This window comes from Amblyraja radiata, chromosome 2 (assembly GCF_010909765.2).
Source record: "Amblyraja radiata isolate CabotCenter1 chromosome 2, sAmbRad1.1.pri, whole genome shotgun sequence".
NCBI lineage: Eukaryota > Metazoa > Chordata > Chondrichthyes > Rajiformes > Rajidae > Amblyraja > Amblyraja radiata.
The window spans coordinates 4,210,860-4,237,828 of NC_045957.1; the positions used below are offsets into that span (position 1 = coordinate 4,210,860).

The following is a 26,969-nucleotide window of genomic DNA, read 5'->3' on the forward strand; positions in this document are numbered from 1 at the left end:
ACCTATTGTCTATTGTCTATTGTCTATTATTGGTGTGGGCAAGTTGGGCCGATCTATGACTCGGTAATTACCGCGCTGTGTTAGTGGGAATGGATGTGCTGCCTCAACTTTGTAAACTAAATCTGTTTCCAGAAAAGGGAGAGGTACAGAAATAACTATATTATTATTTGTTGCGGGCGACTTCTACAATTACTTATTGATCGCAATCCAAAGAAAAGGACAAGGTTTCTTAGAATCTTTTTCAGCGTTCATAGCAAACCCATGGGGACAGAGTGTTGCCAGAGAATTATGTGATGGGTCCGATATTTGAACTAAGCACAAGTTCTCAGTTTGGAACTAGTGACCACAATATCATTAAGCTCACTGCTTTTTTTAGTTTGGTTTAGTTTAGTTTAGAGGTACAATATTGAAACATGCTTCGGCCCACCGAGTCCACGCTGACCCCTCATCACCCGTTCACACTAGTTCCATGTTATCCCACTCCCTACACACTGGGGGGCAATTTACAGAGGGCCGATTAACCTACAAACCAGCACGTCTTTGGAATGTGGGAGGAAACCGGATCACCCGGAGGAAACCCACGTGGTGGCTGGGGAGTATGTACAAACTCCACACAAGCAGCGCCCTAGGTCAGGATCGAACCTGGGTCTGTGGCCCCAGTGCCTCAAAAAGAGGAATGCAATTTGTGGAAAGCAAAGGATCTCGGGGAGATATCGGGCTGGAGGAGCTGATGAAGGACGGGCAGCATAAATAACGCAGCGTTGAAAGCAAAAGATTCACCTTTAAAAACTGGCAGCACCCCGAGGTCAGGATGCAACCCCGGTCCCCGGCGCTGTGAAGCAGCAGCTCTACCCGCTGCGCCACTGTGCCACCCTGGTGCGTTGCGGTGTGCGATGGTGCACGCCGGTAACTGGGCCTCTAAACAGTTAATTATCGCTGTTTAATCTTCTGGCCAGGTGGCACAAATGTTTATTCATTGTGCCCACGGGTACAAAACAAAACTCTGGGTAAGTTTAGGGTTGAAGTCGAAAAATGCAACTGTTGATGCAGAAACCAGATCAGATTGAGGCGCAGCTCATAAGGATAAGGATTGACATGGCTGACATGCCAATGCATGCTGACCCTCACATACATCCTGACAAAGTTATACAATGCCATTCACCAAACATGGTATAGTACTTTAGTTTAGTTAACTTTAGAGATACAGCGTGGAAACAGGCCTCTTTCGGCCCACCGGGTCCATGCCGACCAGCGATCCCTGCACATTAACACTATCCTACACACACTAGGGACAATTTACACATTGATCTGTGCGGAGTTTGTACGTTCCCCCCTGTGACCTGCATGGGATCGCCAGTTTCCCCCCACACTTCAAAGATGTACAGGTTTACAGGTTAATTGGCTTCAGTGAAATTGGAAATTGTCTTTAGTGTGTAGGGTAGTGCTAGGTAAGGTGACCTTGAGTGTCTTGAAAGGTGCCATTAAATAAAATGTATTATTATTATTATTATTATTATTATTATTATTATTATTATTATTATTATTATTATTATTATTATTATTATTATTATTATTATTATTATTAGTGATCGCTGGTTGGCACGGACTGGGTGGGCCGAAGATCCCCTTTCCGTGCTGTCTCTCTAAACCAAAGTCCAAAAGCAATCTGCAGTTTCTTTAGTCTCCAGAAAATACCACTCGATCTTCTAAACCTCAGGGCATCAAACTTGAAATGAAAACAGATAATTCTTGGCAGGTCAGGCAGTGTCTGTGTAGAAAGGTTTTCCAGTAAATGCTTCCAGCTAATGACCTTTCATCATACGACATTGGGGATGGGCTGAAATGGCAGTGGGTGAAAGAATGTGTCAACAAATGGGAGGTGACCATGTTTTGATTCTAAACACTGAAACAGCAGAAGGCTCAGCTCTGTGAAGGAATTTGTAGATCAGGATCAAAAGATTTAAAGGTACCACCTCCAGCAGAGTGTGTAAACTCCAAGAGGGATTGTCATTAAATATCTTATAGAACTTTTAGTTAAATGTTCGGAACAGTGTGGACCAGCCTCCCTTCCATTGACCATCTACACTTCACGCTGCCTCGGCAAGGCCAGCAGCATCATCAAGGACCAGTCTCATCCCCGGTCACTCCCGTCAGGCACAGAAGTGTGAAAACGCACACCTCCAGACAAAGATCCTATAGCGGAGCAAGATAGACCACTCCTGCTAAATGCAATGGGCTGACATGTAGTACGCAACGGAGCGGAACTTGGGCCTTTTTTTCATCCATTTCCGTAACCGGACCTGACCCGACCCGACCCGCAGTGTAATCAACGTTGCGGGGGAACAGTTTGTGTTAATAAATTATAATTCTGAAAATGAGGAGAAGATTTTTACCAAATAACTTTTATTTTTACGTGGATGTTTCCGTAACCGGCTTCCGTCTCCGCACTAGTATCTTTGCTCCGCTATGATGGGATCTTTGGTGCGGAGACGGAAACCGGTTACGGAAATGGGGCCGAAAATTACCCATGAATCTGCCCGTGACCGTACTACGTCTTTTTCATCGAGTGGGCCATCTTTCTCGCTAGAGGATCTTTGGTGTGTACCAACCTCCATCTACACTTCATTGACTCCATCTATACTTCACGCTGCCTCGGCAAGGCCAGCAGCATAATCAAGGACCAGTCTCACCCCCCCCGGTCACTCCCTCTTCTCCCCTCTCCCATCAGGCAAGAGGTACAGAAGTGTGAAAACGCACACACCTCCAGATTCAGGGACAGTTTCATCCCAGCTGTTATCAGGCAACTGAACCATCCTATCACCAGCTCGAGAGCGGTCCTGACCTCCCATCTACCTCGTTGGAGGCCCTCGGACTATCTTTAATCGGACTTTACTGGACTTTATCTTGCACAAAACATTATACCCATTATCCTGTATCTGTACACTGGATGGTTTGATCGTAATCATGTACAGTCTTTTTTTTGATAAAAACCACAACAATTTTTTTTTTAATCAAAATTTGCTACACACGACCACGTGAACTAAACTGTGTAAGATCATGTATGGTCTTTCATGCTGACTGGATAACGCACGACAAAAAGCTTTTCATTGTACCTCGGTACACATGACCATAATAAACTAAACTGTGTTTGATGAGGGGTGTCAGGGGTGATGGGGAGAAAGCATGAGAATGGGGTTGAGAGGGAAAGATAGGTCAGCCATGATCGACTGTGATCATACATCATCTTGTAGCCGACTGGATAGCAGGCAACAACAAGCTTTCCATTGTATCTCCGTACACGTGACAATAATATACTAATCTAAACCAGAGGTAGAGGTCGCAGGCTCCAGATTGCAAAGGCAGGAAATACCAACATACAAACTTGAAAGGTTCCCTGTTTTAACCCGAGCAATGCAGATTAAAATGGCACCTGGGGGGTGGTTTGACTCATTTAATGGTTAAGGCAGGAACGATGTCAACATCCAGTATGTGTTTGGGCAGGTAGGAGACGGGATGATGAGGGGTAAACCTGGTTGGTTTGGTTCGGCGGGAGAGTGAACAACATCTTAGACTGTGTTTAAGAAGGAACTGCAGATGCTGGAAAATCGAAGGTACACAAAAATGCTGGAGAAACTCAGCGGGTGCAGCCGCTGAGTTTCTCCAGCATTTTTGTGTAACATCTTAGACTGTGATCAGTGTTGCCCCCCTGTGGCAGCTTCTTAGTTTAGTTTAGTTTAGAGATACAGCATGGAAACAGGCCCTTCGGCCCATCGAGTCTGTGCCGACCAGCGATCCCCGCACACTAACACAAGCCTACACTCCAATTTGCACTGATACCAAGTATACAAACCCAAGCCCATTAACCTACAAACCTGTACGTCTTTGGAGGAAACGTACAGGAAACCGAAGATCTCGGAGAAAACCCACGCAGGTCACGGGGACTCCATACAGACAGCACCCGTAGTCGGGATCGAACCCGGGTCTCTGGCACTGCTCCTCCGTGCTGCCCTAAACTAGTTTAGCTTAGTTTAGTGATACAGTGTGGAAACGGGACCTTCGGCCCCACTGAGTCCGTGCCGACCAACGATCATATGCACTAGTTCTATCTTAGATTGAAGGAGATTGCTAGATTCTTGATTAGTACGGGTGTCGGTGGTTAAGGGGAGAAGGCAGGAGAACGGGGTTGAGAGGGAAAGATAGGTCAGCCATGATTGAGTGGCAGAGTAGACTTGATGGGCCGAATGGCCCAATTCTGCTCCTATAACAGATGGCCATCCTACTGTCACATCATACGCACTAGTCACAGTCTTAGAATAAAGGGGAGGCCATTTAAGACTGAGGTGAGAAAAAACTTTTCCACCCAGAGAGTTGTGAATTTGTGGAATTCCCTTCCACAGAGGGCAGTGGAGGCCAAATCACTGGATGGATTTAAGAGAGAGTTAGATAGAGCTCTAGGGGCTAGTGGAATCAAGGGATATGGGGAGAAAGCAGGCACGGGTTATTGATTGGGGACGATCAGCCATGATCACAATGAATGGCAGTGCTGGCTCGAAGGTCCGAATGGCCTCCTCCTGCACCTATTTTCTATGTTTCTATGTTTCTATTGGTGGTATTTTACAGAGGGCAATTAATCTACAAGCATGCACGTCTTTGGGATGTGGGAGGAAATGGGAGCATCCGGAGAAAAGCCAGGGGGACAACGTACAAACTCCATACAGACAGCACCCGCATGGAGGATTGAACCTGGGCCTCTGGCGCTGTGAGGCAGCAACACTACTGCTATGCTACTGTGTCCCACCCCTGTCCCACAGTTATCACACAGTGCACTTGTATACATAGCACATGAGCTCCTGGTGCGAAGGCAACATGAGCCTCATCCAGGCAGCAACAGAAGTAAAACAAATTTTAAAAAACATGCATTCAGTCTCCAGGGTCAAGTTGCACTCAAGAACGATCACAATCATGTGATATTTTAATTGTACCTTGCTGGGTAATCGAGTCCAAGAATTACAGAATACAGTCGTGGGTAACACCATACGGATGTATTCTGTCCTAATCCATCTGCCCCAGTCGGCCCTAACTGAGCCAGTCTATCCAGGCCCTCGTTTCCATGCCAACCACTCCTCTCCCAAGCCCACACACACCCTCCTTGTTTTGTCTCCTTTTTCTTTTTAATTGTAGTGTTATATTTGCCGTCATGTAATCTCCAGGAAGTGTGTAAAGGCGAGAGGGGAACAATACGAACCTGTGAGGCAACTTTTTTGCTCAGAGTGTGGTGGGTAAATGGAATGAGCTGCCAGAGGAGGTAGCTGAGCTAAGTGCTATATCAGTATTTAAAGAACACTTGGATAAGTGCATGCATTGGGAAAGTTTTTAGAGGGATATGAGCCAAATGGGACTAACTTAGATGTTGAGTAGGAAAGAACTCCAGATGCTGATTTAAATCGAAGATAGACACCAAATGCTGGAGTAACATAGAAACATAGAAAATAGGTGCAGGAGTAGGCCATTCAGCCCTTCGAGCCTGCACCGCCATTCACTACGATCATGGCTGATCATCCAACTCAGTATCCTGTACCTGCCTTCTCTCCATACCCCCTGATCCCTTTAGCCACAAGGGCCACATCTAACTCCCTCTTAAATATAGCCAATGAACTGGCCTCAACTACCTTCTGTGGAAGAGAATTCCACAGATTCACCACTCTCTTTGTGAAAAATGTTTTTCTCATCTTGGTCCTAAAAGATTTCCCCCTTATCCTTAAACTGTGACCCCTTGTCCTGGACTTCCCCAACATTGGGAACAATCTACCTGCATCTAGCCTGTCCAACCCCTTAAGAATTTTGTAAGTTTCTATAAGATCCCCCCTCAATCTTCTAAATTCTAGCGAGTACAAGCCGAGTCTATCCAGTCTTTCTTCATATGAAAGTCCTGACATCCCAGGAATCAGTCTGGTGAACCATCTCTGTACTCCCTCTATGGCAAGAATCTCTTTCCTCAGATTAGGAGACCAAAACTGTACGCAATACTCCAGGTGTGGTCTCACCAAGACCCTGTACAACTGCAGTAGAACCTCCCTGCTCCTATACTCAAATCCTTTTTATATGAATGCTAACATATCATTCGCTTTCTTCACTGCCTGCTGCACCTGCGTGCCTACTTTCAATGACTGGTCAATAACTCAGCGGAACAGACAGCATCTCTTGGGAGAGGGAATGGGTGGCGTTTCGGGTCGAGACTGGGTGTGAAGAAGCGTCTCGACCCGAAACATCACCCATTCCTTCTCTCCAGAGATGCTGCCTGTCCCGCTGAGTTACTCCAGCATTTAGTGTCTGTCTTTAACTTCGATGTTGCACCTTGTTTGGCATGGAGAAGTTGGGCAGAGGGAATAGTTTTCAAGCTCTATTGACTATTCCATAATCTAGAGAATTCTGGAAAATGAAACCAATGCATTAAAGGATGAATCTGTGATCTGCCAATCTACCTCGTTGTGAGGCTTGCACTTTTTTATTAAATTGCAATTTCTAACACGATATTCCGCACTCTGTTTATTTTCTCTATTGGAGCACAAAGTATTGAACAGTACAGCACAGGAACTGACCACAGACCATGCCAAACATAATGCCAAGTTAAACTAATTTCTTAGTTTAGGTTAGGTAAGGGGGAGGTACAGCGAGACCTGGGTGTCCTTGTACACCGGTCACTGAAAGTTGGCGTGCAGGTACAGCAGGCGGTGAAGAAAGCTAATGGAATGTTGGCCTTCATAACAAGAGGATTTCAGTATAGAAGTAAAGAGGTTCTTTTGCAGTTGTTTAGGGCTCTGGTGAGACCACATCTGGAGTATTGTGTACAGTTTTGGTCTCCTAATTTGAGGAAGGACATCCTTGTGATTGAGGCAGTGCAGCGTAGGTTCACGAGATTGATCCCTTGGATGGTGGGACTGTCATATGTGGAAAGATTGAAAAGACTAGGCTTGTATTCCCTGGAGTTTAGAAGGATGGGGGGGGTCCTTATAGAAACATATAAAATTATAAAAGGACTGGACAAGCTAGATGCAGGATAAATGTTCCCAATGTTGGGCGAGTCCAGAACCAGGGGCCACAGTCTTAGAATAAAGGGGAGGCCATTTAAGACTGAGGTGAGAAAAAAACTTTTTCATCCAGAGAGTTGTGAATTTATGGAGTTCCCTGCCACAGAGGGCAGTGGAGGCCGAGTCACTGGATGGATTTAAGAGAGAGTTAGATAGAGCTCCCGGGGCTAGTGGAATCAAGGGATATGGGGAGAAGGCAGGCACGGGTTATTGATTGGGGACAATCAGCCATGATCGCAATGAATGGCGGTGCTGGCTCGAAGGGCCGAATGGCCTCCTCCTGCACCTATTTTCTATGTTTCTATGTTTCTGCCTGAATATGATCCATACCCCTCCATTATATCCATGTGCCTATCCAAGCGTCTCTTAAACACCACCCTCATATCTGTCTCCACCCCACCACCATCTGCGTGAATAAGACCTCCTTTAAACTTTGCCCCTCTCACCTTAAAGCCATGCCCTCAAGTCCTTGACATTTAAAAGCTATGCCCTCCTGTCCCATTGACTCTTGAACATCCCATTGCACTCAAGGTGTGGTGTGATGCTCTGGGATCGTATGTAATACAAAGTTTGCCACTGTATCTCAGTATACCTGACAATAATGTACCAACTACCATTAGTTCCACAGCAACTTCTCATAGTACTCCAGGATGCAAATTATGGGACTGTGAGGAATTATCAAATGCAATCATTGTCTTATTAAATGTTGGGAGAAACTTTGTAGTCCACTCTTATGCTCCCCCCCTTGTTTAATCTTATCGAGTCATAGAGTGTGGAATCTCATCGAGTCATAGAAGTGTGGTACACTTCTCAGTATTAAATTCCATCAACCATTCTTCAGCCCACCTGCCCAACCGATCCAGAACATGCAGTGATTTTTGTCAACCATCTTCACTAACTACAGCACCACCCACCTTATTGCCATCTGCAAACTTGTTAATCATTCTCTATATTTGTTTTGAACCTATGTAGGATATGGTCCTATTTGGTATTTGTATGCCAAACAGGAAAGTTGTAATTACCGCATTTATTCCTTGAATGTTATCAGTCACCCGTGTATTTTACTGAAGCACCCAGATCTACCATTGCCAAGTCCTTTGTAGTTACCTTTGCTTAAGTTTAACATCCTTGTTTCAAACTGAATTAGCTTGCTTGAACGTAATGAAGAATTGTACAATGTTATGGTCATCTTGTTCACCGTGAATGGCATTGCCATGGGGCAATTTTTCAAATTCATTTTCTTTTTTTATAAAATACATTAATTTTATTAGAAGCAATTGTACAAGGAGAAAGTAATCGACATAACAATTATACAATTTTCGTACAGCTTCAGTTTTAACATTTTATAAACTAATAAGTGAATCGGAAAAAAGTAAAAAGGAAAGAAGGGAAAGGATGAAGAAAGATACGAAAAAGAAAGAAGCAAAAACCCCTGAACTAACAAAGAAGTGAATTTAAAAAAGAAGCGGAGATATATCCCACTGCCCTTCCCTACGCCCGCTCACCCGACCCTAGCGTCGGTTTTGAATTTGTGTTCGACCATTCTGTTGTTGAAGAAATTCAATGAAGGAGACCATATTTAGGAGAATTGGTCTGGTTTGTCAGACAAAACAAGCCTTATTTTTTTCAAAATGTAGTGTTTCGGTCATTTCTGTGATCCACATCTTCACTGTGGAATCATTTTCTGAAGTTGGATCCTTTCTATTGCATTGACTTCATCTTTATTAAGAACATCACCCATTTTCTTTAATACTGGAGTAAACCAGTGCTTCAGGCAGCATCGGTCGAGGGGAAGGATAGGCAACGCTTCGGGTCGCGACCCTTCTTCAAACTGATTGTAGGGGGGGGGGGTGGGGGTAAGCTAGAAAAGAGAGAAGAGTGTGGAGCTAAACTTGGCAAGTGATAGGTGGATACAGGCAAGGAGGGTGGGCATTGGCAGATGGGTGGGCCAACCCTCATACACTTGTGTAACCACCTATCACTCGCCAGCAGTGTCCCTCCACACGTGCTGCCTGAGCGGCTCGGTGGCGCAGAGGTAGAGTTGTGCCTCACAGCGCCAGAGACCCGGGTTCAACCCTGACCACGGGTGCTGCCTGTACAGAGTTTGCACGCTCTCCCTGTGACTGAGTGGGTTTTCTCCGGGTGTTGCGGTTTCCTCCCACATTCCAAAGACGTGCGGGTTTGTATGTAAATTGTCTCTAGTGTGAGGGATAGTGCTAGTTTACAGGGTGATCGCAGGTCGGCATGGACTCGGTGGGCCGAATGGCCTGTTTCCGCATTGAAACAGCATGGGAACTGGCGCTTTGGCCCAATTTGACCATGCGTCCAAGATACCCCATCTACGCTAATCTGATTCGCCCATGTTTAGTCAAAATCCTTCCGAACCTTTCCTATCCATGTACCTGACCAAATGTCTTTTCAATGTTGTTATTGCACCTGCCTCAACTACCTCCTCTGGTGTGTGAGACCTTTAGCTGCGAGTCCTTACATACCTGCCTGGCGTAGGTGTGGAACCCACAACCATTTTAACCTGGCATGGTCTGTACAGCACGTGTACAAGTATCGACAAGGCACAGAAGCCTTGTGGACCTAATGTGGATTGTAATGTGGACCGAAAGGGGATTTGTGTGGAGATGGGGCAATGGACGGCACGGGCGTGGTGGGCCGAAGGGCCTGTCTCCGTGCTGTACAACTCCATGTTGTGGTTTCCTCCCACATTCTAAAGGAATGCAACACAGTAAGTTAATTAACCTCCGGAAATTGCCGCCCATGTGTAGCTGAGTAGTTGTCCATTCAGCGGACAGAGTAGACAACAGACAATAGACAATAGGTGTAGGAGGAGGCCATTCGGCCCTTTGAGCCAGCACCGCCATTCAATGTGATCATGGCTGATCATCCCCAATCAGTACCCGTTCCTGCCTTCTCCCCATATCCCCTGACTCCGCTATTTTTAAGAACCCTATCTAGCTCTCTCTTGAAAGCATCCAGAGAACTGGCCTCCACCGCCCTCTGAGGCAGAGAATTCCACAGACTCACCACTCTCTTTGAGAAAAAGCGTTTCCTCGTCTCCGTTCTAAATGGCTTACTCCTTATTCTTAAACTGTGGCCCCTGGTTCTGGACTCCCCCAACATCGGGAACATGTTTCCTGCCTCTAGCGTGCCCAAGCCCTTAACAATCTTATATGTTTCCATAAGATAACCTCTCATCCTTCTAAACTCCAGAGTATACAAGCCCAGTTGCTCCATTCTCTCAGCATATGACAGTCCCGCCATCCCGGGAATTAACCTTGTAAACCAACGCTGCACTCCCTCAATAGCAAGAATGTCCTTCCTCAAATTAGGGGACCAAAACTGCACACAATGTGTGCACAGTGAGTATACATGATTACAATCGAGCCGTCCACAGTGTACAGATACAGGATAAAGGGAATTACGTTTAGTGCAAGAGAGGCCAGTAAAGTCTGATTAAAGGTACTCCGAGGGTCCCCAGGGATGTAGATGGACCACTCTCTAGTTGTTGATAGGATGGTTCAGTTGCCCGATTACAGCTGGGAAGAAATTGTCCCTGAATCTGGAGGTGTGTATTCTCCTACTTCTGTACCTCTTGCCTGATGGGAGAGGGGAGAAAGCGGGAGTGGCCAGGGGGTGAGACTGGTCCTTGATTAGTGCTGGAGCAACTCAGCGGTTCAGGCAGCAACCCTGAAGGACATGGATAGGCCACGTTTTGGGTTGGGACCCTTCTTCAGGGCCAATGTCCAGGAGTTGAATTGGGCAAGAATAAAATGGGATTAGCATACCGTTAACTGGTTAGCATGGAATCAGTGGGCCGAAGGGTCTGTTTGCACGCTGACTCTTTCAGGTGGGTGAGGGAGTAAATTTGGAAAACCTCCCTCCCTGTCCACACTCTGCACTTCCTGCTATCAGACGTTAGCCCCTATTGTGACATCCCAGTGTCCAAAACTCCCTTTCCCTCGCTGCCTCCCTTCCTTAACACCCCCAATCCCTTCCATACCACTCCCAATCCTTTCCCCAACACACCCTTCTCATCCCACCTCCCTAAAAGCCAGATATAGCCCCATTTCGTTGAAGGAATTCAGTAAATCAGAGGCAGGGCTTTATTCCTTAGTTGGCTGCCTCATAGCACCGGAGACCCGGGTTCCATCCCGACTACGGGCGCTGTCTGTACGGAGATTGTACTTTCTTTCTGTGACCGCGTGGGTTTTCTCCGGGAAGCTCCGGTTTCCTCCCACATCCCAAAGACGTGCAGCTTTTGTAAGCTAATCGGCTAGGTATGATTTTAAATTGTCCCTGAAGGTAGACACAAAATGCTGGAGTAACTCAGCGGGACAGGCAGCATCTCTGGAGAGAAGGAATGGTGACGTTTCGGGTCGAGACCCTTCTTCAGACCCAATTCTTCAAATTATCCCTAGTGTGTGTAGGGTAGTGCGACAACAGATAGTGATAGAACCGGTGCGCTGGTCGGCACGGACTCAGTGGGCCGAAGGGCCTGTTTCCGTGCTGCATCCAAACCAAAGTAAACTGAAGAAACGACACTGTCTGAAGAAGGGTCTCGACCTGAAACATCATCCATTCCTTCTCTCCAGAGATGCTGCCTGTCCCGCTGAGTTACTCCAGCATTTTATGCCTATCTTAAACGAAACTAAAGGTATTGAAGATAGACACAAAAAGCTGGAGTAACTCAGCGGGACAGGCAGCATCTGTGGAGGCAGAAAAAGCTGGGGTAACTCAGATGAGTGGTCGGGACCTTGGGAGATCTGGCTTTGAGAGGTTGAAACACCCTCAAGCCAGAAACCCGGGCCCAGCCCAAGCCCAGCCTAGCCCAGCCCAGTCCAGTCCAGCCCAGCCTAGCCTATTCCAGCCAAAGCCCAGCCCAGTCCAGCCCAGCCCAGCCCAGCCCAGCCCAGCCCAGCCCAGCCTAGCCTAGCCCAGCCCAGCCCAGTCCAGTGCAGCCCAGCCTAGTCCAGCCCAGCGCAGCCCAGCCTAGTCCAGCCCAGCCTAGTCCAGTCCAGCCCAGTCCAGCCCAGCCCAGCCTAGTCCAGCCCAGCCCAGCCTAGTCCAGCCCAGCCTAGTCCAGCCCAGCACAGCCTAGTCCAGCCCAGCTCAAGCCCAACCCCGCCCAACCCAAGCCCAGCCCAAGCCTAGTCCAGCCCTAGCCCAGTCCAAGCCCAGCCCAGCCCAGTCCAGCCCAGCCTAGTCCAGCCCAGCCCAGCCCAGCCTAGTCCAGCCCAGCCTAGTCCAGTCCAGCCCAGTCCAGCCCAGCCTAGTCCAGCCCAGCCCAGCCTAGTCCAGCCCAGCCTAGTCCAGTCCAGCCCAGCCCAGCACAGCCTAGTCCAGCCCAGCTCAAGCCCAACCCCGCCCAAGACTAGTCCAGCCCAAGCCTAGTCCAGCCCAAGCCTAGTCCAAGCCCAGCCTAGTCCAGCCCAGCCCAGCACAGCCTAGCCTAGCCCAGCCCAGCCCAAGCCCAACCCCACCCAACCTAAGCCCAGCCCAAGCCTAGTCCAAGCCCAGCCCAGCCTATTCCAGCCAAAGCCCAGCCCAGCCCAGCCTAAACCAGCCCAGCCCAGCCTAAACCAGTCCAGCCCAGCCTAGCCCAGTCCAGCCCAGCCCAGCCTAGCCCAGTCCAGCCCAGCCTAGTCCAGCCCAGCCCAGCCCAGCCTAGTCCAGCCCAGCCCAGCCCAGCCCAGCCTAGTCCAGCCCAGCCCAGCCCAGTCCAGTCCAGCCCAGCCCAGCACAGCCTAGTCCAGCCCAGCTCAAGCCCAACCCCGCCCAACCTAAGCCCAGCCCAGCCTAGTCCAGCCTAGCCTAGACCAGCCTAGTCCAGCCCAGCCCAGCCTAGTCCAGCCCAGCCCAGCCTAGTCCAGCCCAGCCCAGCCCAGCCTAGTCCAGTCCAGCCTAGTCCAGCCCAGCCCAACCCAGCCTAGCACAGCCTAGCCTAGCCTAGCCGTCCAGCCCAGCCCAACCCAAGTCCAGCCCAAGCCTAGTGTAGCCCAGTTTAGCTTATCCCAGCCCAGCTCAGCTCAGCCTAGTCCAGCCCAAGCCTAGTGTAGCCCAGCCCAGCTCAGGTCATCCTAGCCCAACCCAGCCCAGCCGAGGATGAGTGCAGGAGCTGCCAGCTCCCTCCTCGGCAGCGAGCGGGGGCGTTTGGGACGCGAGTGTAAAGTTTGAAACCCGCCCTTGAGGAGCGGCCAAGGAGGGAGATATTTCCTCCACGTCACTGCTAATGGGAAGGCGCAGGGCGAGCGAAGTTCGCTCAAGTTGCTGCTGCTGCTGCTGCTGCTGCTGCTGTTCTTCACCCCCCTGCCGACACTCCTCGCCAGCCTGCTGCCCGCCTGCTGCCTGCCCGCTGCCTGCCCTGCACCCCGTGCTCAAGCAGTGTTAAAACACTCATTACACCATGCAGTGCATCCGCAAGCCCCGCCGCACGGAGCAAGAGGAAGAGCAATTTAGAGAGGCGTCCCGGAGACAGACTCACGCCAACCTCGCCCGCATCGGTAAGCAACCGCTCCCGGCACTGTGGGGCTGACACCTATCCTCACTGGGACGTGTTGTTGCCATCCTGATCTCCTCTCCCCAACCCCTCTCCCCTCCTCTCCCCCTCGCTCCCACCCTCTCCCCTCTACCCCCATCCCTCCTCTCTCCCTTCCTCCCACCATCTTTCCTCTCCCTCCTCTCCTTTCTCCCCTTCTCTCCACTCCCCTCCCTCCTCTCCCCCTCTCTCCCTCTCCCCAAACCCCCCCTCCCCAAACCCCCCTCCCCAAACCCCCCCTCTGAGCCACTGAGTTACACCAGCTTTAAAAAAAAAGTAGAAAGAGGCCGTTCGGCCCCTTGTTTCCATGCCAATCGTAGTGCCTGTTGATACAAATCCCACGCTCTGACCTCTGTAGTTGCTTGAACCTTCCCATCTGATCCGCTACTATTTTGCATCCCTCCGTCTTCTACCAGACTAGTTTGTATCCTTCTGATTAGCACCAGCAAACCTCCCCGTAACAGTATTGGTTCCCCTGTCACCTCTGCCCCAGAGGAGATCCCACTGGTTCAAGCAGTGGATTAGATTATTGCTGTCACATGTACCGAGGTACAGGGAAAAGCTTTTATGTTGCGTGCTAACCAGTCAGCGCAATGACTATACATGGTTACAATCGAGCCGTGAACAGTGTACAGATACATGATGAAGGGTATAGCGTTTAGTGCAAGGTAAAGTCCAGTTAAAGATGGTTTCAAGTTCTCCAGTGAGGTAGATATTAGCTCAGGACCACTCTCTAGCTGGTGATAGGATGGTTCAGTTGCCTGATAACAGCTGGGAAGAAACTGTCCCTGAATCTGGAGGTGTGCGTTTTCACACTTCTGTACCTCTTACCTGATGGGAGAGGGTGAAGACGGAGTGACTGGGGGGTGAGACTGGTCCTTGATCATGCTGCTGGCCCTGCCGAGGCAGCGTGAAGTGTAGATGGAGTCAATGGAAGGGAGGCTGGTTTGTGTGATGGTCTGGGCTGCATCTATAATTCTCTGCAATATCTTGCGGTCTTGGATGGGACTTGAACTCGCCCACCCACTTCAGCCATGCATTCATTTGCACTACCCTCCCATTCCTAGGACCTCATCTCTCTGTAGGACTTCATCTGTCTTCATCTGTCTTGCTGCCATTGGTATCTCTGGCTGCTCGTCCTCACCTTTCAGAAGGTCCTGGGCCTACTTGGTCTTGAGTGTCTCCCTCACTGAAAACTAGGCTTGTATTCACTGGAGTTTAGAAGGATGAGGGGGCTCTTATAGAAACATATACAATTATAAAAGGACTGGACAAGCTAGATGCAGGAAAAATGTTGGGCGAGTCCAGAACCAGGGGCCACAGTCTAAGAATAAAGGGGAGGTCATTTAAGACCGAGGTGAGAAAAAACGTTTTCACCCAGAAAGTTGTGAATTTGTGGAATTCGCTGCCACAGAGGGCAGTGGAGGCCAAATCACTGGATGGATTTAAGAGAGAGTTAGATAGAGCTCTAGGGGCTAGTGGAATCAAGGGATATGGGGAGAAGGCAGGCACGGGTTATTGATTGGGGACGATCAGCCATGATCACAATGAATGGCGGTGCTGGCTCGAAGGGCTGAATGGCCTCCTCCTGCACCTATTGTCTATGTTTCTATGAAACCCTGGGACTATCTTTAATCGGACTTTACTGCACTCTACCTAGCTCCCATTAAAGATGATTCCCTTTCTCATGTATCTGTACGTTGTAGTCTGCTTGATTGTAATCATGTGTAGTCTTTCCGTTGTGGTTAGAACGCAACAAAAAAGCTGTTCACTGTCGTTTGGTACACGTGACAATAAATAAATCAAAATTGTTATTTTATACAAAAAACAAAATGTTACTCTAGATTTGACCTTCTCTACCAATGCTGCAATTACCTTCACCTGAGCCCAAAACGATACACTTGTCTGAGGGCAATAGCCTTTGGGATCTCCTGCACTGATTGCCTTCCCCTCTGTGTGGTCTTGCACATATCTTGTCTACATGACCACCTCCCTGAAACTACTGTCTACAACACTCCGTGCCTCGTGTGTGCTCCTCGATAAATCCAGCCGCCCCATGCGTCTGAGAGGAGACTCACCTCCCGCAAAGGACATTCTGCATGCAGGGAGCCCGAAGAGGAGGCGCAGGTTTGTGGCTCCTGTAAATGGGCCGAAGGGCCTGTTTCCGCGCTGTGTTACCTAAACTAAACTCCACACACAGACAGCACCAGAGGACAGGGTAGAACCCGGGTCTCTGGCGCTGTGAGGCAGCGGTTCTACCCGCTGCGGACCAGCGCGGAGCAAGAGGTTGATGCGAAGGTGGACTGAGGAGTGGTGGATGGGATTTAGTACAGTGTGATGTGGGGTGTTGTATTGTGCAGCAGAGGGATCTAGGAGCGCAAACATTGAGACATATGTGCAGGTGTAGGCCATTTGCTTAAAGCCCTGTCCCAAACTCGTGGTAAGCGCGGAGAATGAACGTAGCGGGTACGTCGGAGCTCGGGGACGTCTCTTAGCGGCTCGTAACGCTAACGGCAGGTACTCTGGAAGACTCGCTAATGGCAGGTAAGCACGGGAAGACTCGTGAAGATTTTTCAACATGTTGAAAGATGTCCACGAGAGCCCCGAGTACCGACGAGCGGCCATTACCGTAAATCTCCGAGTTCGAATCAGGGCAAACTCGGGGAGAGCTCTTGGAATGAACTCGTACCGTGGGACAGGGCTTTTAGTGTTGCAGTTGTATAAGACGTTGGCGAGGCCATATTTAGAGTATTGTGTTCAGTTCTGGGCACCATGTTATAGGAAAGATGTTGTCAAGCTTGAAAGGGTACAGAGCAGATTTACGAGGATGTTGCCAGGACTAGAGGGTGTGAGCTATAGGGAGAGGTTGAGTAGGCTGGGACTCTATTCCATGGAGCCAGGAGGATGAGGGGTGATCTTATAAAAGTGTGTAAAGTCATGAGATGAAGAAAAACTTTTTCACCCAGAGCGTTGTGAATCTGTGGAATTCTCTGCCACATAAGGCAATGGAGGCCAATTCACTGGATATTTTCAAGAGAGAGTTAGATTTAGCTGTTAGGGCAAGGGATATGGGGAAAAAGCCGGAACGGGGTACTGATTGGGGATGATCAGCCATGATCATATTGAATGGCTCGAAGGGCCGAATGGCCTACTCCTGCACCTATTGTCTGTCTTTCTATGTTTCTATGTCTCTTGTCCAGAGTAGGGGAATCAAGGACCAGAGGACATGGGTTTAAGGTGAAGGGGAAACGATTTAATAGGGGTATCTTTTTCACACAAAGGGTGGTGGATGTATGGACCAAGCTGCCAGAGGAGGTACCGGAGGCAGGGACTATCCCAACATTTAAGAAGCAGTTAGACAGGTACATGGATAGGACAGGGTTGGTGGGATATGGACCAAACGCTGGCAGGTGGGGACTAGTGTAGCTGGGACATGTTGGGCGGTGTGGGCAAGTTGGGCCGATGGGCCGGTTCCAACACTGTATCACTCTATGACAGTGGAGCGGAGGAGTCAAGGTCAAGCTGTTTGAAGGCGTTGAGGAGTGGCAGGAACCCACCCTGAGATAGTCACACAGCGTGTCATTGAGACTTTGCCCTGTCTTGTTCTGCCAGTGCAGGAACTGCGTTTGTTAGAGCGATTATTTCAGGGAAGCGAGAGCATAATGAGGATACGGGGCAGTTTGGGAAATATGAGACAGCATGCGTTGTAAAGGTGGACAATGACGCCGGATGCTTGCAGAATACAAGGTGTTGAGAATACAATCAGTAAACACTGGCAATACTCAGCAGGTTACACAGCAACTGGCCAGCGAGGGATGGATTGGGATTTAATTTGATAACCTCACCCTTGGAGAAAGTACTATATTTATTTCCACGAATCACACAAAGCTTGTTGACTGGACACATGCGGCCGGAATTAAACAGGGGCATCTAATGGTTCTGATTTGTTGCCAACGATACTCCTGGGAATCGATCAGCAGTGTGAGTGGGTGGCTCGGTGCAGGGGTGCCTTGCTCACACAGATGTACTCTTGATTACTTCCCTTATTCTCATGGCTTCAAGTTCCACAAAATGATCAGTCAGAATTTCCAGTTGGACTCGTGTGACTAATGATCAGATTTATAGCTCTTTTTAAATTCTCCCTCCCTCTCCTTCCCTTCACCCATTCCTTCCCCTCCCTTTGTTTACTTGCCCTCTCTCTTGCCCTCTCTTTCCCGCTCTCTTTCCCTCTCTCCCTCTCTCTCTTTCCTCCTCTCTTTACCCCTCTCTCTCCCCTCTCTCTTTCCTCTTCTCCCTCTACTCTCTTTCTCTCTTTCCCTCTCGCTCCCTCTCTCTTCCCCCTCTCTATCTCTTTCCTTCTCTCTCTCTTTCCTTCTCTCTCTCCCCCTCTCTTTCCCTCCTTCTCCCCCTCTTTCCCTCTTTCTCTCTGTACCTCTTTCCCTCTCTCAGTCCCTATGAGCAGGGAATATTGTTCTAACCTTCATGATCTCAAATGTATTATTCACATATTTTGTGGTTTGGGAAAGTTTATTGGTGTTTAATATGCAAAGATAAAACAAGTGGTAATGAGGTGTGTGTGTGTGTGTCCGTGTGTGTGTGTGTGTCCCCGTGTGTGTGTGTGTGTGTGTGTGTGTGTGTGTGTGTGTGTGTGTGTGTGTGTGTGTGTGTGTCCCCGTGTGTGTGTCTGTCTGTCTGTCTGTCCATGTGTGTGTGCGTGTGTGTCTGTCTGTCTGTCCGTGTGTGTCTGTCTGTCTGTCTGTCCGTGTGTGTGTGTGTCTGTCTGTCTGTCTGTGTGTGTGTGCGTGTATTGTGAGGGTGTGGTGTGGTGATTTTATTCCCTCATTGGCATTGATGCTGGTTTATTATGTGTACCCATACAGTGAAACACTTTGCTTGCGTGCCATCCAGCCTTGAGTACAATCAAGCCGTACACTACTACAAAGAGAAAAGTACCAGCGTGTAGTATCTAGTGTTACAGCGTTATAACCTTACAATTACAGGATCAAACTCCAATGTCCGCAATGAGGCAGTTTGGGAGATGGGGGCTGCACCCTAGCTTATGAGCGGACCGTTCACTAGATGTTGTTTCTGAATCTGGTGATAAAGGGCTGCCAAACGCCCAGCGGGGAGGGGAGAAAAGGGAATGAATGGGGTGGGACAAGTCTTTTCCCAGGCAGCGTGAAGTGTAGATGGAGTCAATGGTCTGTGTGATGGAACGGGCGACATCCACAACTCTCTGTAATTCCCTGCGGTCTTTGGCAGAGCTGTTGCCAAACTAAGATCGCCTGCCTCACTGAGGATTCTCAACCAGTTTTGACCTGTAGAGTATGGACTCTCAGGTTGGAGAGTTTACTGAGTTTTTGTAGAGACATCAAGAGCCAAGGGATTCATTGTCATATATCTCCCAAAACGCAACGATGATCTCCGTACTTGCAGCAGCACGGCAGGTTTGTGAACACAGTATCTCCACAGATAACATAGGAAACTAACAAAAATAAAAGTTCAATAAACGATATCGTAAGAAAACAAAACAAAGCCCAAAGTCTCTCGTGCGACTTGGAGTTTGGAGTTTAGTTGGAGTTCCTAGTGTTCCAGAGCCTTGTTGGGAAGAAGCTGTTCCTGAATCTGGACCTCACAGTTTTCACTCCTGTACCACCTTCCAGAAGGCAGGAGTGAAATGAGAACGTGGTCAGGGTGGTGTGGGTCCTTGACGATGCTGGCTACCTTTCTGAGACAGTGCCTCCCATCGATAAATACCTTATAGATAAATAAACAAGGGAATATTCAAATCACAAGATCCATAAAATCTTACAGCGTAGAAACAGGCCCTTCAGCCCAACCTGTCCCATCTACCAATTGACCCATATCCCTCCATCCATGTACCTGTCTAAATGTTTCTGTTACGTTGAGATAGTACCTGCCTCAACTACCTCTTCCAGCTGCTCTTTCCATACACCCATGTGTATGGGTGGCCCCTCAGGTTCCTAGTAAATATTTTCCCCCCTCACCATAAAGTTCCTATGTCCTCTTGTTCTCGATTCCCCTATCGTGGGCAAGAGACTCTGTCTATGATATTCTGCTTGCACCGTTCTAGTAAGCAAGACAAGTCACATTTATTTCTATAGCACATTTAAAAAAACAACTCTCGTTGGCCAAAGTGTTTACATTTGTTATAAGAATAGCACAACAAAACAAACTACATACATATATACATGTAGCCCTCGCTATAGTGGACGTCAGGAAAGGCTTGGGAGTATAGATAAGTCTTTAGTCTTGACTTAAAAGAGTCGATGGAGGGGGCAGTTCTGATGGGAAAGGGGATGCTGTTCCACAGTCTAGGGGCTGCAACCGCAAAGGCGCGGTCGCCCCTGAGCTTATGCCTAGACCGTGGGATATTCAGCAACCCCAAGTCGGCCGATCTGAGGGAGCTGGAGGTGGAGTGGTGGGTGAGAAGACTTTTAATGTAGGAGGGGGCAAGCCCATTGAGGGCTTTGTAGACATAGAGGAGGGTCTTGAAATGTATTCGGAACCGCACAGGGAGCCGGTGGAGAATCAGGGTGATGTGGTCCCTTTTCCGGGTGCCCGTCAGGAGTCTCGCTGCGGCGTTTTGGACCAGTTGCAGGCGGGACAGGGATGATTGGCTGATGCCAGTGTAAAGGGAGTTGCAGTAATCTAGGCGGGAGGAGATCAATGTGTGGATGATCTTTTCCAGGTCATCAAACTGGAGGAATTGTTTTATTTTAGCTATCGTCCGAAGCTGAAAGCTTTTACCACGGCAATCTTCCTTTAGCTGTTGTACTGTGTTCTCAGGATGGCCACACCTCATCCCATGAGCTCACGGTTTGTCTTGAGGAAATGATTTCTTCGAGTTGTGTTTGTGTATTTATCTAGTGTCCCTGGTAGGTTCAACACACAGGAACCATCTGGACTGAGTCTATTGTGGGAGAGGCTAAAAAGTTCACACGACTAGTTGTCTGCAACTCTGCGGTTTTCCAGCTGTTTAGCCCCAAACTGCTTGTGTAAACCCGTACAGATATATATATATAATGTGTCCACATTGACGTGAAATAACTCTCTCCTCGGTTTAGTGGGCGGCACGGTGACGCAGCTGCCTCGCAGCGCCAGACATCCGTGTTCGATCCTGACCTCGGCTGCTGTCTGTGTGGAGTTTGCGTGTTCTCTCTCTGTGCTCTGGTTCCCTCCTACACCCCAAAGACGTGCGCGTTTGTCCGTTACTTTGGCCTTGTGGTAAAATGCCCCTGGTGTGCAGGAAGTTGATGAGAAAATGGGCTTGCATGGAACAAGTGTGACTCAGCGGGTCAGGCAACATCTCTGGAGAAAATGGATAGGTGACTCTTCTTCATCCCACCTGAAACGTCACCTATCCATGTTCTCCAGCGATGCTGCCTGACCCTCGAGTTACTCCGGCACTTTGTGTCCAGCTTTGGTGTGAGCCAGCATCTGCAGTTCCTTTATATTACATAGAACAAGTGTGAATGGGCAATGGATGGGTGGTGTACACACAGTGGGCCAAAGGGCCTGGTTCCATGCTGTATCTCTAAACTAAACTAAACTAAATGTTTGGATGTAGAGGGAGCAAACGGTATTCGAATTATGCTCAAAAATCCCACCGCGGTAGAAGATCAGAATGAATGGAATCGAAGGGCCAAATGGCCTTTTACTGCAGATTCTTTTGGTCGGCAAAGCTTTCCCATTGAATCTTGCAGTTACAGTTTGCATTTTCAGAAAGAGTAACCTCACCATGTTACCAATACCAGATAAAGATTCAACGTTTAAATCCATCAGTTTAGTTTAATTTGGGTGGCGCAGCGGTAGAGTTGCTGCCTTCCAGCGCTTGCAGCACCGGAGACCCGGGTACGATCCCGACGACTACGCGTGCTGTCTGTGCGGAGTCTCCCCGTGACCGCGTGGGTTTCCTCCCACACTCCAAAGACGTGCAGGTATGTAGGTTAATTGGCTTGGTGTATGTGTAAATTGTCCCTAGTGTGTGTAGGATAGTGTTAATGTGCGGGGATCGCTGGTCGGTACGGACTCGCTGGGCCGAAGGGCTTGTTTCCGCACTGTATCTCTAAAATTAAAAACCCGATTATCACGTTCACTGAGATACAGTGAAAAGCTTTGTTTTGTATGCTATCCAGTCAAATGTTCGATTAACTTAGTTTTAATTTAGAGATGCAGCGTGGAAACAGGCCCACCGTGCCCACGCCGACCAGCGATCCACGCACACTCGCACTGTCCTACACACTAGCGACAATTTACATTTATACAAGCTAATTAAGCAACACACCTTTACGTCTTTGGAGTGTGGGAGGAAACTGGAGAACCTGGAGAAAACCCACGCAGGTCACGGGGTGAACGTACAAACTCTACACACAGCACCCGTAGTCGGGATCGAACCCGGGTCTTTGAAACTCTACTGCTGCAACACCTTGCCGCCTTATTGAAATCATAATATGTATAATCCGACCAAAGTAAAAGAGAGGATTAATCGCAGTGATTCCTTATTGAAACGTATAAGATTATTAAGGGATTGGACACGCTAGTGGGAGGAACCATGTTCCCAATGTTGGCAGGGGCCACAGTTTAAGAATAAGGAGTAAGCCATTTAGAACGGAGACGAGGTAAAACTTTTTCACACAGAAAGTTGTGAATCTGTGCCTCAGAAGGCAGTGGAGGCCAATTCACTGGGTGCTTTCAAATGAGAGCTAGATAGAGTTAACTAGCGGAGTTAGGGGATATGGGTAGAAGGCAGGAACGGGGTACTGATTGTGGATGATCAGCCAAGATCACATTGAATGGCGGTGCTGGCTCCAAGGGTCGAATGGCCTACTCCTGCACCTATTGTCTATTGTCTATTTTCTCTTCTGGGGCAGCTCTCTGAAGGAGTGGCAATGTTCCAGTGAAACCTTCATCTATCATGTCTCGAGTCGGGGCACGACCTTCACAGTGAAAGGCAGGGCCCTGTGGAGGCTCACGGAGCAGAGGGATCGAAGAGTACAAGGACATAGTTCCCTGAACGTACTGCCGCAAGTATATACGGTGGTAACGAAGGCTTTTAGCTCATTGCCCTTCATCAGTCAGAGTATTGAGTATAGAAGTTGTACAAGATGTTGGTGTGGCTGCATTCGGAGTATTGTGTTTCAGTTTTGGACACCTTATAATTACGCTGGAAAGGATACAGTGAGGATGTTCCCAGCACCCAAGGACCTGTGCTATAGAGAGATGTTGGGCAGACTAGGACCTTATTTCTTGAAGCTCAGGAGGCCGGGGGTGATCTTATAGAGGTGCATAAGACCATGAAGTGAATAGTTAGACTGAATGCACCGTGTTAATAATCAGAGTAGGTTATTAAAGAACCAGGGGACATAGGTTTAAGGTGAGAGGAGATCATAAGCTCATAAGTGATAGGAGTAGAATTAGGCCATTCGACCCATCAAGTCTACCCCGCAATTCAATCATGGCTGATCTATCTCTCCCTCCTAACCCCATTCTCCTGCCTTCTCCCCATTACCTCTGACACCCGTACTAATCAAGAATCTATCTATCTTTGCCTTAAAAATATGCACTAACTTGGCCTCTACAGCCGTCTGTGGCAAATAATTCCACAGATTCACCACCCTCTGACTAAATACATTTCTCCTCATCTCCTTAAAAGAACGTCCTTTAATTCTGAAGCTCTAGTTCTAGACTCTCCCACTAGTGGAAACATCCTCTCCACATCCACTCTATCCAAACCTTTCACTATTCTGTATGTTTTAATGAGGTCCCCCCTCAATCTTCTAAACATAGAAACATAGAACAAAGAAAATTAGGTGCATGAGTAGGCTGTTCAGTCCTTCCAGCCAGCACCGCCATTCAATATGATCATGGCTGATCATCTAAAATCAGTTCCTGTTTTTCCCCATATCCCTTGATTCCTTTAGCCTTAAGAGCTAAAATCGATTAGCCCTGTTCCACGGTATGAGTTCATTCCAAGAGGACTCCCGAGTTTAAAAAAAATCAAACTCGTGGTAAGCACGGAAAATGAATGTAGCGGGTACGTCGGAGCTCGGAGACGTCTCTTAGCGGCTCGTAACGCTAACGGCAGGTACTCGGGAAGACTCGCTAATGGCAGGTAAGCTCGGCAAGACTCATGAAGATTTTTCAACATGTTGAAAAATGTCCATGAGAGCCCCGAGTACCGACGAGTGGCCATTACCGTAAATCTCAGAGTTCGAATCAGGGCAAACGCGGGAGAGTTCTTGGAATGAACTCGTACCGTGGGACAGGGCTTTAACTCTCTTGAAAACAACCAGTGATTTGGCCTCCACTGCCTTCTGTGGCAGAGAATTCCACAGATTCACAACTCTCTGGGTGAAAACGTTTTTCCTCATCTCAGTCCCAAATGGCCTACCCCTTATTCTTAATCTGTGACCATCCCATTTTCCTAATCTGACACAATTCAGATAATAATCTGCCTTCCTGTTGTTCCCACCAAAGTGGATAACCTCACATTTATCCCCATTAAACTACATCTGCCATACATCTGCCCACTCACCCAACCTGTCTAAGTCACCCTGCAGCCTCATAGCATTGTTATATATAGCACTGTATAGACCTGTGACTCTACATTCAGGGAACTGTGTCCCAGTGCTCTCCAATCCCTCTGCTCCACAACCCTCCCCAGCCACATAGCATCCTCCTCGCAGCTCACACCGCCACCCAGCTTTGTGTCATCCGCAAACTTGGAGATGTTTGCGCAGATGTTTCCAGCGAGTGCAGGCCCAGTGCCGACAAACGCTGATCAGAGTTTGACCCACTCATTCCTGGGATCGTTCTTGTAGACCTCCTCTGAGCCCACTCCAGAGCCAGCACATCCTTCCAATCTGATGATGCCCAGCACAGTCCTGTGTTACAGAGCCGTTCAGGAGGGTCGCGGGCATTTAATTGTCCCATGTACCGACACTGGGACAATGAAATGCTCGCGTGGTGCAGCCTAACAGGTCCATAAACACGGTAACACAGTTAATATGTAAAAACCAAAAATATAATAAATGAATAACCTTGATGCCAGATAACCAGTCTGTTGTGCAAATGCATAATCCACCGTGTGCATAGTCATAGAGCTATAAAGCATGGGGAAAAGGCCCTTCAGCCCATCTTGTTAATGCCAACCTAGTTGACACACTGAGCTCATCCCATTTGGCCATATCCCAAACTTTTCCTAGCCATATATTCATCCAAATAGTAATAAGTGTATCGATTTCTATACTTTTGTAGATAGACATAAATGCTGGAGAAACTCAGCGGGTGCATCGTGCCGAAACGTTGCCTATTTCCTTCGCTCCATAGATGCTGCCGCTCCCGCTGAGTTTCTCCAGCATTTTTGTCTACCTTCGATTTTCCAGCATCTGCAGTTCCTTCTTGAACATGTTATCTATACTTTGGTTGCAGCTCGTTCCAGATACAGACGACTGCCCGGGTTGCCCCTCAGCTTCCTCATAAATCTCGCCTTTAGCCTATGTTCTTTAAGCCCCTGTCCCACTTAGGCGATTTTTTCGGCGACTACATGCGACTAAGCTGTCGCCACATGGTCACGGGGTGACGCCTGTATGGTCCTGAGTAGTCTCCTCAAGTCGCCTAAAGGGTGGTAACGTTTTCTGGTCGCCGTGCTGGATATTGAAATGTTCGAAACCTTTCGGCGACTGTGGGCTTCAAAACTTGTTGGCACTGGGCCCGCACTCGCTGGGAACATCTCCGCAACCATCTCCAGGTTTGCGGATGACACAAAGCTTGTCTTCCCCTGTCGTAGGTGCTGTTGCCGGTTGTCGCCGGGTCTCGTTGGTTGTCGCCAGATGCTGACTTCGGTGAATTCCATTGGTGACTACCTACGTCAACCGGCAACAGGTACCGGCCCTGAATTGTCTTCAGTTGTCGCCGACAGGGTCGTTGCTTGTTGTAGCTTGTTGCGGGTGGGTGTAGGTTGACTTTGGTTGTCACCTGTGTGGTTGTAGGTGCGGTTGTAGGTGGGATGTAGGTTGTGGTGGTAGGTGTGGTGGTAGATGAGGTGGTAGGTGTGGAATGTAGGTGGGTGTAGGAGTTGGGGTATGATGAGGTTGGTAGTTCGTGATTGTAGGTGTTTGATTGTATGTGTGATTGTGTGGGATGTAGGTGTGCGTAGTAGGTGTGGTTGTAGGTTGTGGTGTAGGTGTGTGTTGGTGGTAGGTGGGGTAGGTGGTGAGTGAGGTGTGGTTGTAGGTGTGGTGGTAGGTGTGGTGGTAGGTGTGGTTTTTAGGTGTGGTGGTATGTCGTGAGTGTAGGTGTGGTGGTAGGTGGGGTAGGGTAGGTGTGATTGTAGGTGTGGTGTAGGTCGTGAGTGTAGGGTATGTGGAGGGTGGCGGTAGGTTGGTTGTCGGTGTGGTGGTCGGTGTGGTGGTCGTGTGGTTGTGTGTCGTGGGTTTGTGTGTGGTGGTGGTCGGTGTGCTTGTCGTGTGGTGGTCGGTGTGGTTGTCGTTGTGGTGGTACGGTGTGGTTCGGTGTGGTTGTCGGTGTGGTTGTCGGTGTGGTTGTAGGTGTGGTTGTCGGTGTGGTGGTCGGTGTGCTTGTCTGTGTGGTTGTCGGTGTGGTTGTTTTCGGTGTGTTGGTCGGTGTGGTTGTCGGTGTGGTGTCGGTGGTGGTGTCTGTGTGGTTGTCGGTGTGGTGGTGGTGTGTGTGGTAGGTGTGGTTGTAGGTGTGGTTGTAGGTGTGGTTGTAGGTGTGGTGGTAGGTGTGGTTGTAGGTGTGGTTGTAGGTGTGGTGGTAGGTGTGGTTGTAGGTGTGGTTGTAGGTGTGGTTGTAGGTGTGGTGGTAGGTGTGGTTGTAGGTGTGGTTGTAGGTGTGGTGGTAGGTGTGATTGTAGGTGTGATTGTAGGTGTGGTGGTAGGTGTGGTTGTAGGTGGACGTGCTAATGGGTCGCCGGTTGTCGGTAGCTTGCGTCGACTAGGTGGTAGGTTGTCGTAGCTTGTTGTAGACATTGTCGTAGGGGGTGGCCCAGTCACCGGTTTTATCAGCTACCTGCTACGACTGTGACAGTCGCCAGAGGTCGCCGAAAATAATCGCATAAGTGGGACAGGCCCTTTAGTTCTTCGTCCTTGGTGAGTTGAGATTAAATATTTGGGAGGTTCCGTCAGAATAAGGTGATCAATAACCGTGGTTAAGAAAAGACACAGCGCAGGAGTAACTCAGCGGGTCAGGCAGCATCGCTGGAGAAAAAGGAATAGGTGACGTTTCGGGTCGGGACCCTTCTTCAGACATCTATCTGTCTATCTTCGGTGTAAACCAGCATCTGCAGTTCT

At 48.7% G+C, this 26,969-nt stretch overlaps 1 protein-coding gene across 3 annotated transcripts in view; it reads left to right on the plus strand.

Moving 5' to 3' along the window:
* plcd1 (phospholipase C delta 1) overlaps window positions 1–26,969 on the plus strand; it is a 154,349-nt gene that overhangs the window by 23,953 nt on the left and 103,427 nt on the right. Inside the window, exon 1 of one of the 3 annotated variants that reach the window (XM_033040802.1) lies at window positions 13,387–13,600. The exons of the other annotated variants lie outside the window; for them this stretch is intronic. Within the exon in view, the coding sequence (XP_032896693.1) occupies window positions 13,504–13,600 (97 nt within the window). The 5' untranslated portion in view covers window positions 13,387–13,503. Of the gene's footprint in view, window positions 1–13,386; window positions 13,601–26,969 lie in introns of those variants that run through there. 3 annotated transcript variants of the gene reach the window in all.